The sequence below is a fragment of the Trachinotus anak genome, unplaced genomic scaffold, assembly GCF_046630095.1.
Source record: "Trachinotus anak isolate AG129_WGS33_773 ecotype Australia unplaced genomic scaffold, CSIRO_AGI_Tana_v1 ptg000007l, whole genome shotgun sequence".
Lineage (NCBI taxonomy): Eukaryota > Metazoa > Chordata > Actinopteri > Carangiformes > Carangidae > Trachinotus > Trachinotus anak.
In genome coordinates, this window is record NW_027273858.1 from 20,339,475 (window position 1) to 20,352,078 (window position 12,604).

The 12,604-nt window shown below is 40.4% G+C and overlaps 1 protein-coding gene across 4 annotated transcripts in view; it reads left to right on the top strand.

Annotated features, from left to right (window-relative positions):
- LOC139623233 (adhesion G protein-coupled receptor A1) overlaps positions 1-12,604 on the top strand; it is a 163,718-nt gene that overhangs the window by 146,616 nt on the left and 4,498 nt on the right. For all 4 annotated transcript variants that reach the window (XM_071481287.1, XM_071481288.1, XM_071481289.1 and 1 more), the window contains 2 exons: positions 3,982-4,127; positions 12,439-12,534. In XM_071481287.1, the coding sequence (XP_071337388.1) occupies positions 3,982-4,127; positions 12,439-12,534 (242 nt within the window). The remainder of the gene's footprint in view (positions 1-3,981; positions 4,128-12,438; positions 12,535-12,604) is intronic.

The following is a 12,604-nucleotide window of genomic DNA, read 5'->3' on the forward strand; positions in this document are numbered from 1 at the left end:
ACAACATACAGTATATCCTTGTTTTCCCTCACGTCACCTCATCTTACCCCAAACCATCAAAACTCAGATTACACATTACAGCTCAGTGGGTGTGAACAGCGTTAAGTAAACTTATTAATTTATTTATTTAGCAAAAAAAAAAAGAAAAAAGAAAAACATGGTTAACGATGTGACCTAGATCTGAGGTTACATCTGACTGTCAGCTTAAAGATGCTATACAGAGGATTTCCTCATTAGTGTGCCGCTGTGAAATTAGTTGTGACGGCAAAGACTGGCAGAAAAAATGAAAAGAAAGAAAAAAAGGCTCTAGACATTACAGCATCTGCAGCGATTTTGCTTTGTACTTTCATTGGGTCCAATTTGAGTGTTCCTGAGCTCATTTACCTACATGTTAAAGTCTTCCGGTAGACTGGTTACTTATGCATCAAAAACAGTGGGGAGCTGATATAATGAATATGCCCATGGAAGACAGCTGAGAGGGACTTTTGAGTATAGCACCTTTAGCATACACAAAAATAATTGAAACAATTCATTTAACTGTGTAAATCTTAACAGATGCGGAAAGCGTCTGTTCTAAATAAACAGTTAAAATGACTGAAGAGCAAAAGAATTGCAGAGAATGATTGTTGTAAGTAAGTCAGTGTAGACACAGACGTCATTTTAACTAACAAACAAGTTCAAATGGAATTTATTTTGAAAAATACTATAGATAGACTGTTTATTTAACAATGATTTTGTGGACACTGCTGTACACTGTCATACTGCATGCAGTGAGGTACTGTTTTACTCTGTTGTTACAGTTTTATGAATATTTTGTGCAGATTGGTAATGTCTGGTATCCAGGTCTGTTTTACTCTCTTCTTCTCTCTGCATTTCCTAACTTAACTGTCACAGAACATTTCATATTCTACCACTGTGTGCATCTGATATGTAAACGTCGGATTCACCACAGCATAAAATAAAGTTAATTGAGAAACAGACAGTCTTAATAGCTCTTAATAACTTCACATTTTCTCTTCCCAGTGAAAATGTAATAATGTTTATTTTATTCTGATATTAAACACTGAGAGCAGAGATTCATCACAAGAAAATTCTGCATTAATCCAACTAAAATCAAGTTCCATTCAGAGACCCGATTCTTCTGTGAGAGATAATGTTATATTTCCATCTTCACTCCAAAGTGCTCTGCACTTCACTGCCTTATCTTTGATCGATGTTCAGCTCTGTTGTTTTTTTGAGGAGATTAACTGTGGAAATAAAAAAGTATAAAGTGTATTATAGATTAAGATAGACTGACAAACACACTGTAGAAGAGTTGAGACTCGATGTCAGGCGGCATATGGCTCCAACAATCACCATTAATAAAACAGGGTAACTTGTTTGTAGCCTGACAGGTGAAACTCAGGACCAAAAGTAAAAAGGACTCAGATATTAGCATCAGCATTTTTTTTATCAATTCACACCTTAGTTAGGCAGTAAGGGTTTAGAGGGGGCAAAAAAGTGATGAATAGTGGTAGAATATGAAGTGGAAATCAAACACCTTGTTTTGATATTGCCATATTGCCTTACTACATCATATTATTGGTCTATATAATATGCACCATATTGGTTAAATGAATCATTAAACTAACAAACAAATATCAGATGAATATGTCCCTCATGTCTTAAGCTGACAGCTAACAGTGACTGATTAAAGCTAATGTCACCCACATTTCCCTGCCTGTTGTGTGGTGTTTGTTGCACCAAAGGTGAACAACAAGCCCTTTGTGGTAACTCATTATTTCCACATTTCACATGGAGTTCACGTCCTCTGTCTCCTCCTAATGATGAAATCAGGATTTGACTTGTATTGATTACGACAGATTTGTCTTGTCTGTTGCTATTTTACACAAATAAAACACAAAAGGGCACTTATATAAAAGCACTGCAAAGCTAACCAGCTAACTCTGACTGACAAGTTGACTACATGATGTGATAGAGTGTGTGTGTGTGTGTGTGTGTGTGTGTGTGTGTGTGTGTGTGTGTGTGTGTGTGTGTGTGTTATTCTTGGATACTGATGCTGTGTATTGCTACAGAAATATCAGAGCATCACTACATACTAATTTTAGCTTGTTTCTCTTCATTTTGAAGGATTACAGTCAAAATTTCATAAGTCTAAATCAAACAGTTTCATTTATTTATTGACACCCATCGTAAGTGAGTGTGAGGTGACACGCTGATCAGGTTTTCTGGCATCGTTTCCAGCTCCTTGTTTTGTGAGCTGTGTGATCACTGTGCTGCTCACTGATCCCATCACTGACTGAAATTATGTATTTACACAGATTCTCTATTAACAAAGCAGGCAGCTTTGTATGAATAGTAAAACACCAAAACAGGACTATGTATAGTGGTCTGTCCCAATCATATCCAAGTGATAATTAATTATAGGTCTTATCTAAACACACTTAACCCATTTAGCCCCCATTTTTCTCAGGTGTGGGCCCACTTAAATTATTCTCCTCTGGCTGTCTCATGAAGGAATATTCCTGTCTTCAGTGGAAAATCAGTGAGAAGTGGTGTTTTATGTTTGGCCCCAGTTGTACCCACAAATGCACAAATATCACCAAATGCAAACACAGAAGCTAGAAAGCCTTTTTGGCTTATGTGCTGCACGAGCAATTTTCATTCAAGTGGCTAGACGCCATCTTGGAGTCCAGTAACCAGCTCCTGTAATACATCCACAAATGCACCCAGGAAATAAGCAGCTGTTGTCATATGAGTGTTAAACTGAACAGGTGACACTTCACAAATGTGTCACCTGTGATTATAGATGAAAATTCTGCTTATCAACACTCATACAGGACATGTCCAGTAGCCTGAGAAATGGGATGAAATGGGTTACTGATATATTAGTGCTGTATATGCTTGATGAGTGATGAGCAGACTGCGACCATGTGATCTGTAATTTTGAAAAACCGCCAGATGGACGACGTGGCTGTTCTGTCTTATTTATGTAGGACATTAATCAGCCAGTTATGATCAATGTGTGCACACCCTATCTGCACCATACTCTCAATTTGAGAAACCCCCCCCCCCCCCCCCTCCTCTTATTTCCATATTACAAACACATGACCTCACTATCTGTTCCTGGCACTAATGAAGCTCTGTAGTGTGCAGACTCCGCAGCAGTGATTGACTCACCACCCGCTCTCTGCTCTCTATAAGCAGCGCAAGGACACTTCCAATTAGCATCTGGACTCCGCTAGACTTGCTTCGGTCCCTAGGCCTCTCAGGATGCAGAGAAAGCGTTTGATTGGATATCTCAGGTTTCTAGTACATCATGAACAGATTGAGTAGGTGGAGAAAAGACTCAGACGCATTTTAATTTTCTCCCTCCATTTCCCTTTCTCTCTTTTTTTTATTCTGAAACTCTCATCTCTCCATCTCTCCATCTGTCTTTCTATGAGCTGGCAAAGCCTTAAAACAAAGTTAGATCAGTTCCCCTATTCAAACATGATTCATGAATATTAAAACAGAGTGGAACAGAGATATGTATACAGTGCATTTTGGAAAACAATCACGCACTGATAGTTGTCAACGTGACTATCATTTATATTCAGATTTGTTATTCACAGTGCACACCTCATGTCCTCTAACTCGACTGATAAGAGCTGCTCAGTATCCACCAGTATAACCTCACCATAATGCTCTTATCCTCCACAACCTTGATGATTCAATGGCACTTTTTGAACCTGTCTTCCAACTCTCGTACTATTGTCTCTTAGTGAAGGATAAGACAAAGTAGTCATGTCTTGAAGGGAAACGTCCATGGAGACACCCTTCAAGTGACATTGATCGTGTTTCTGAGAAAGGAGTGGCAGCTCCTCCTGAACATGTTGTCTCTGAGTTAAGGGAATATAATCAAGTCTGACTTTTTACTGAATGTAAAGTTCACAAAAGTCAAATAAATAACTTGACGTACCCTCTGTCAAACCATCTCAGGTCGGGGTCGTGCTGCACTACTCGTCTCTGTCGACCATGCTGTGGCTCGGGGTGACAGCCAGGAACATTTATAAACAGGTGACCAAGAAGCCTCCGCAGAGCCAGGATGGTGACCCGCCTCCGGCCCCTAAACAGCCCCTGCTGAGGTAAGAACAAATGTCCCTGCGACCCTCCTCAACCCTGACTGCATGTAGACTGAAAAGTACATAAAAAGCTGTGTGTATGTATTTTGTGCCTCTGTGTGTGTGTGCAGTGTGTGTGTGTGTGTTTGTGAGACCAGTATTTTTGATCTTTTCCTGCACTGTGATTGCTGCTTGCTGTGTGTGTATCCTCAGAGGCCAAGGACTGGCTCTCTGCACAATTATTTGCTGTCTTATTTCTTCTTTTCCTGTCAGCATGTGACCTGACTGACACTGTGAGACGTACGATGTACAAGTCTTATACAATCACAGCGATTTCTCTTGCATCTTATTTATTACTTTCAGCAGTGGTGGAAAAAATCACATCCTTCAGTAAAAACACAAATACAACAATGTAAAAATATATTGATCCAGTAGAAGTGAAAGAAGATAAAATCCTGCATCTCAAACTTTACTTTATTGTTAGTACAGAAATATTGGCATCAGGAAAATTACCTCTTACTAATATGTTATTACATACTGTATATAAAATGATTAGACTGTTGCTGTATCCATGTGTAAGCAGCCTTTTGCTATTGTAGCTGGTTTTAACTAGTTTGACTCTGTAGTCCATTGGTTCCCTCCAAAGATAAACCTGGGGGGTTGTGAAATGATTCATCAGGCAGGAAGAAAAAAACAAAGTGGTGAAACACTTTGAAATATATTAATTTCTTTGGACTAGCTGTCAAATAAATGTAGTGGTGTAAAAAGTACAATATTTTCCTCTGAAATGTTGTGAAGTTGCATAAAATGGAACTACTCAAGGAAAGTGAATGAAAATTACACATAAGCAATTTTATTCAAGTGTTATAGTTGAATAAATTTACTTATTCACTTTCCATCACTGATATTAAAATTATATTGTATTTTTTTTTGCCAAAAAATGGATTACCTTCCTCTATCCAATGACAAATCTCAGTATTAATGTGGTTTAAGTGAAGTCCGTGTTCAGGCTACTTTGTCCTTGCAGAGAGGTGTGTGTTTGAACGTATGCATAATTGTGTCTCTGTTGATTTATGCTAGCTTATGTGTTTTTTTCAGGTGTTTGCAGGCTCATGTTTCCTTTCGAGGGAAACAATAGCTTCACACAGATGAGTTATTGCATCGTTTATCTGCAGAGACATCCACAGCTAGTTTGCATTCCTTCAAGCCTCTGGCTTTGTTCACTCTGTAGTGACATAGCTGCCAGGTCTTCCTATTTATACCATTTGGCTCTCCTTTTGGATTTCTCACACATTTGCTCATGTTAAGAGATTGCATTTTTAATCTGAGTCACTGTCCGCCACAAGGGAAGACGTTCAGGTTTTGAAGGGTAATGATTCACTTAATGTGAAAATTGGGCTGATAAATGCCAGAGATTAGTGGAGTCGAGTCAATTCCTTTGAATAAGTCAAATTTTTGAACTGAGCTCTTTTTAGATCAGAGTCTTCTCTTAGAGGTGACTGACATTCAAGGTGCAAACTGCTGCTTAGCAACAATAACTCTGACAGAGGCTGTTGTATCAGACTGACTAGCATTTGTCTGGGGTCTGTATATAAGATTTTTGAGCAGTCAGTTCATCGGTGCCAGTAACTCATACGTCGTACAATCAAGCGTCTCTACTAATTTGAAAAAATAGAAATCAGGATTTTATTTTTAAAAAATGTCCACTGATTTTGTTCAGGGGGGAAGGAAAATACACATCCAAGTAACCACTAAGCCAGCGGTAACACCTTAGAGGGATAGTTATATATCTATAGTCAGTGTGTTACCTGCAGTGGATTCAGATCAGTACGCTTCCAGTTTAGAGAAGCAGCTGGAGCGGCAGCACAGAAGCTGAGTGATGTGTTCCAAAGGAAAGGCCTGTTTGTTGGCAAGACAAAGTGGTGAAAATATTCAAATATTAAGTGGTTACACTTAAACTGATATTAGCTTTTTTCTTTGGCTAAAGCACGTGTGACCCCGTCCACAGCAGCATATCATTCAGCTTCTGTGCCGGCACTTGTGTCTACTTCTCTAAACTGGGAGTGCAATGATCCGAATCTACTGCAGGTAGGTAGTCCACTGACTGTAGCTAAGTACCTCATCCAATCCCAGGTCAAATGACCCAAGCTGTCACTTTAAAGGTCCCATATTGTATAAAGTGAGTTTCCCGTGTCTTTATTGATTATAAAGCAGGTCTAGGTTCTATATTAATACTGTGAAAGTATCAAAGCCTCAGTCCACAGTGAAATGCACACAACCTGTATTCACAACTTTGTGATGTCACTGCCCTCAGTCGTATCCCCAGCATGGCCCACCTAGACCCACCATCCACCCTTGCAGATTTGTTTCTCAGAGTGTAGCCTCAGAAAAGAGGCTACAAATATATCTTCTTGTGGATATCAAGACTTCAAATTAAACACAGGAAAATATGTGTAAATATAGTGTAAAATATGGGTCATGTTTTACAAAAAGAGAAGTTAGGGTTAAACAGCTGAAATCCCCACTGTGGGGCTAATGAAGGAATTATCTTATCTTAAATAGTTGACTAGACCTATAGGATCAATATTTGAAAGATCCATCTTCTGTAGGTTGTAGGTTGCTTGACCAAACTAACCTAAATGCTGAAAACTCAATTGTAATATCCGCTTTAATGTAATGTTGCCATCCACTTTAAATCCAGTTGAAAAGAACACATTAGAAATCTGACAGTAGTGATGATGAAGGAGTACTTGAACTCATCTGACAGGGATGTACAGCATGTCAGACAAAAAAAAGGTTAGGAATCACTGCTCCAGCTTGTGTCTGTCTTTTTTCTAATTTTAAACTATTTTGAAGCCTCGGATTTTGCAGTTTTCCCACAGGTATAGCTACACATTGTTGCCTGGAGTAGCTGAACTGGGTCTGTAGTAAATGTTTGAGCTCAGTTATTCTGTTTGAGACTTCCTACTACCCTGTAAGGTAAGAAGAATGAATGTTGGGGGGGGGTTGCGAACAACTTAAAACAACCTGTTACTATGGTGTTAGTAACTAATTAGCCCAGGTCCCCAGGAAGCTGCTGAGCCAGGAGCTTTATCACGAATCGAAATGTCTTTAACCTTCTAACCTATTTAATTCCTATTTGCTTAGACGCACCCATCAGAATTGAATTACTGCTTTTTGTAAAAAAAAATAAAAATTGTGCTATTTCTCCATTTCATTCCTTGTCTGCTTACTCGAGATATTTGGCGTGTTTAAGAGGATCAGCTTTTGGACACGTGCGGTGCTCTTCCTTCTGCAGCGAGAAGGTGCTGTGTGAGCTCTTCTGCTCACCGCGGCCACGCTGCAGAGCTGAACTTCAGAAGCTTCCACAAGAAATCCCGTTAGGGGAAGGTTTGAGAGGCAAACAGAGGGTGCACCGTGACAAATGCTTGTTTGTCATTTCATCTTGTATTCATTCCATTTTCCTAAAGCTGTTAGATATCAAGTGCCGTTCCAGTCGCCTGAATTTTCATGAACTTTATGAAACATTTTAGAAGAAGACATAGCAGATGACCCCACTCAAGAAAATAATTTAAACATGTTGTACTGCATATGAACCCTACTACTGTCTACTACTGCTGTCAGACTTGCTTTCTGTGGGGTGTTTTAGTGGATTGTGAGAATGTGTACCACCCTTACGACATTTATAACCCACACGAAACTAATAAATGTAAAAATCTATAAATGAGCCGTATCATATGTCTGACATTATTAAAACTGGAATCTGCTCAATAATGTATTCCTGAAGAGTCACTGAAAGTCACTGAGGATCAGGTCCCCCATCAGATAAGAATCCTCTCAACCTATAAGCAGCACTCTCCTTGCAAAGCAAATCCTCAGACACCTGCGTGATTGGGGGGGGTTTAATATGGAACATTCTTGAGGCTCTCCCATCATGCACTGCTTGTGAATGAGATAATTTGTCTTGGGGCAGGCAGAGGGATCGTGTGGCGCAGCAGTCAAGTTGATCCACAGTGATTGACTGTAATGCTCCCCGTCAGACAGGCTCATGCAATGAGACTTAGCAGCTGGAGACAAATCAATTTCTCCTCTGAGCCACCCCTCACTCCACCCCCACACCAACAACCAACCTATTCCTCCTCATCTACCTCTTTTCCTGTCTATCCGCTTCTGACAGTGTCTGATGGCATATCCAGCGGACCATCACACTGACCTTTGTCAGAAATCTGACAAAATCTTCACCGTGTTGGACCACACACATTTAATGCCTCCGTTCATGATATTAACACTCCACGTTGAGAGAACATTTTCCCCTCTCGTGCAGAGTCTCCAGATATAATTAACTGCAAACGGACAAATTCACATGGTAAAAAAATGGAGTTGAGCAAACAGAATAAAATGATACTACTAGCATACCTTTTTCTGAACTTGTTTTAGGAGAGTAGGCTTCCAAAGGAGAAATGGCAAGTAAAATCTCCAAAATCATTAAAGGCCCTCCACTGAAAAGTAGAACATGAAATCAATATACTAGATTAGATACTAGTGTGTGTGTATGTGTATATACTATATATACATACATATATATGACATATATGAAAAACTGGTAGTACATGAATAGAGTGCCGCAGGAGTGAGTTTTAAAACTCACAAATGAGTCCCTCTGATGCCTCGTCCTGAAGTCTGTGGGTTTTTTGAACGGGTTTTTGGTTAGATGACTGAAATAAGGTCTGTGGTGAACACAAGCCCAAGACATAAAATATGTCAGTAAATACCCCAGTCATGATTTCTTTAGGTTTTTTAAGTGGCTAAGTGAGACTACAGAGGTTGTCAGGGACGGTAAACGTTATCACATCAAATACAAAAACTGTCTTACTAACCAGTGCACCTTTACAGCCTTGTTGTGTATATACTAACGCTTTTACAAACCATGACTAACTTTAAAAGAGGAAAGGCTTTTGTAGAGGATGTCAGAGCTAAATCAAACTACAAGTTGGAAGTTTAGTGGTGCTGATGTTGAAGTCATATGACCGCAGTGTAGTAAGTGTGTAACCTAACATTAGCTTTTCATTTCTGGTGATTGTATTTAGGCTTCAAAAAACATAAAAGTGATGTTCATTTGAGAAGATTATCCTGCTGAACAAAACATGTAAGTATCATCAAACTTTTGTATGTCACAGGTTATTTTCTGCATTAATCCAAAAGACAATGTAAAAATCCTATAGGCTTTTTGTCCAGGGAACCAGGGCGATACTAACCTACAAAAACTTACAAAATCCCTGCGGCACTCCATGGAAACAGGGTAAAAGCTGCCATTCGGTCCTAAGGATAACAATATCTAATAATAGCTAATATCTACAGTTTTGAAATGTGTGAGATTAAATGTAATAAATTAGCTCATTGGTGAGTTCGAGTGCTGGCGGGTGAATTCTGTTACCCGCAGAAAGAGCTGGGGTAGCTGATTTAACCTGTTCCCAGCCTTTATGATAAGCTAAGCTGACCAGCTGCTGCCACTGGCTTCATACTGTAACAGCTGTCAGTCTTTCCATTTGACTCTTGACATGTAACAAAATAGCTAATTTCCCAAAATGTTAAACAATCGCTTAAAAAAAAAAATCACACTTTGTTCATTAAATTAGATTTTAGTCTAAGGTGACCACATACATTACTGTTGCATAGTCCAGTTTTATCCACAAGCCTTTGCCCTGTGCTGGTGCTTTATGACCATCACTTGTCTCCCTAGCCTTGTATATCCTGGAGCAGGTCCAGAGAGAGGACAGCACACAGTCACCAAACAGAGGACAGTGCATCAGCAGAGGAGCGAGGCTGGGAGGGGAGTCACTGTAGCTGCTGGCTAAAAGGCACTTGAGGGTCTATTTATATCAGATAATTACTGTTCCTAAACTCGCTCAAAAGCACGACTCTGCATACACTGCCATTTTGTTCCAGTTTGAAGGCGTTTTTTGATAAAATGGCCAACAAATTATAAAACTCTGTGTCAAAGTGTGCAAGATTAGTTTGTATTCACACAGGAGGGGCAAGGATTTGAATGTGAAGGGGCAGCTTTCTGTATAAAAACAGGGCAGCGTGTAGACTGTAATTTGATCACACATGTGTTACATGTGTTTTCTTGTGCACAGGCCTGTAGGAAACACAAGGAGGTCTTTCCTAGAGGAGATATAGGAGGATGAGGGTTATAAAGTACAGGGTGCTTCAACATCCACTAGTTCTTCTCATTTATGCTTATCTGGCTGACGGGTGTGTAAATGGCTTTCTGTTTGAGGAGGGTCCCCCGAGGGAACTGTTCCACTCATAGACAGTGACAGGCCAGTAATACTGCTGTCCCACCCCCCACCCCCCTTCGCCTCCCCTCCAACCACCCAGCCACCTCTCACCAACCAGCCCCGACAAACATCTTGATTGTAATTGAATTTTTTGGACGGCTGCTGTGTGACGGACGACAGATTGTGTGTGAGAGAGAGAGAGAGAGAGCGAGAGAAGGGATGGAAGGCAGGAAACTGAGGATGAAGATGGAGGAAGATGGAGTGGTGGAAAGGTTAGAGCAGTGACAGAGGTTGAGATTGAACCAAAAGGAAGAGGAAATAGCACAGTGTTTTATAGGAAAGTGGATGACAGTGCAGAGAGGGGGGACAAGGGCAGTGCAGAGAGGGAGCTGCTGAGGATTGGCTTTGTTTGTGCATTGAATTCTTAAAGCTCATGGTACAATTGCTGTTTCATTGTTTCATTGTTCACAAACCTACCTGCTCCCCAGCAAACATCAGAATGTCTTCCTTAAGGAAACGTCCAGTTTTGCGTGATGTAAACGGTTGTAGTTTTGGCGTCAGCGCTACAGCATCCCCCCGGGTAAGGAGGGGATACTGAGTTGTGAAGCTCATGCCTTATTAGTTCCTTTCTACCACTATTATTGCTGTTTTTTTCAGACTCTGTTTCTAGTCTCATACAACCCTTATTTAATTAGCTAATCTCATTGACATGAAGATCTCTTTTACAAGAGAGACCTTACACATCCTGATGTACAGCCTCCACCACAAGGCCTTAATTGCATCTTTTGGATTTCATAGCGGTAATTTCTAAAGATGAAGACAGCCGTGATGCCCACACAAAGGCGTAGTTAAAAGTAAATGTGCATCAGTGCCTTGAGGCCGTGCTCAGACTGCAGCACTGTGTGGAAGAAAATGTTGGACCACAGCAGGGATTCTGTCACAAAGAGCTCTGGCCAAAAACCCAGGCTCATCCAGAGGCTGAAACGTTTGCTGCAGCTTCATCCAGCAAGGATGAAGTTGTGAACTGCAACAGTCCTTTGTACCATGAATGTCATATTTCTATTTTCTGCCAATTGTTGCAAGGAAAGATAAAATGATTGCTGCTGGGATAACGTTTCACACCTCATGGTGTTATGAACAGTTGTGCAGTGTTGGTGGTGTCTGATAAAACTTAAAACTCAAACTGACCTTCCTAGATTATATTTAGTCATCTCATTCAGGTACCTGAAATAACACACCCAACCAACGCATCCCTTTGTCATGTTTAAATGCAGCTCAGCTCGTCACGATGTTTCCTTGGGAAGCAGGAGGTTGTTGCCGTTCAGAATGCTCCAACTTCGTTGAAAATGTTCCCTGGTTCTTCTTTCAATAGACCTGCAGTCTGCATGGCATGAGAAAAATAATTCTAAATAACTTGAGGATACATTCTTCAAAATGCAAGGAGTTACCAGCAGATGTGCAAAGTTTAAAATTACTATCCCCTTCTGCTCAAATCCAGGTTTCTTTTCACATCTCCTGTGCTGTCATGACCAGCAGTTGCTGAAATTGCAGCAATGAGTTCTGACAAGAGCTTTCATCGACTGGATTTGTTTTCCGAGTAAAAACCTAGACTTTAATTTGGAGCAAAGAAAACAAACGATTGGTGTGATCGCACCCACAGGGTGTGCTCACAAACAAACATATTGAAAGGCTCAAAAGTTCACACGTGGGTGTGTTGAGATATTTCAGGATGGTCACATTTGAGGGAAGTGGAGAAAGGATATCTGACAAACATGTCCACACGTCTGTTCCTCAATGTCACGGTTTGAGTTATTTGTGGTCAGAGCTTCACTTACTGCACAAGTCTATAATCTTATCTGTCACTTTGTCTATCTGCCTCTTTCTGCTATTATCTTTCTCTTGTGTCTAATACTGTTTCCCAGTCACATTGTGACAGCGTGCTGTTGTAATCCAGATGTGAGATACAAGAATTGCATATGTCTTTTCATGCCCAACAGTCTTATATTCCCTTTCTTATTCCCTCTGCCTCTGTTTGTCCCTCTGTCACCTCACAGATTTTATTTGGTCAGTGGTGGAGTGCCCCTCATCATCTGCGGGGTCACGGCAGCCGTCAATATAGACAACTATGGCAGCGGGGAGCAGGCACCATAGTAAGTCCTGGATTTACTTCTGCTCTAAAGGTCAAATTACACCCTCTACAAAGTGCTCTGCTCATTAGGT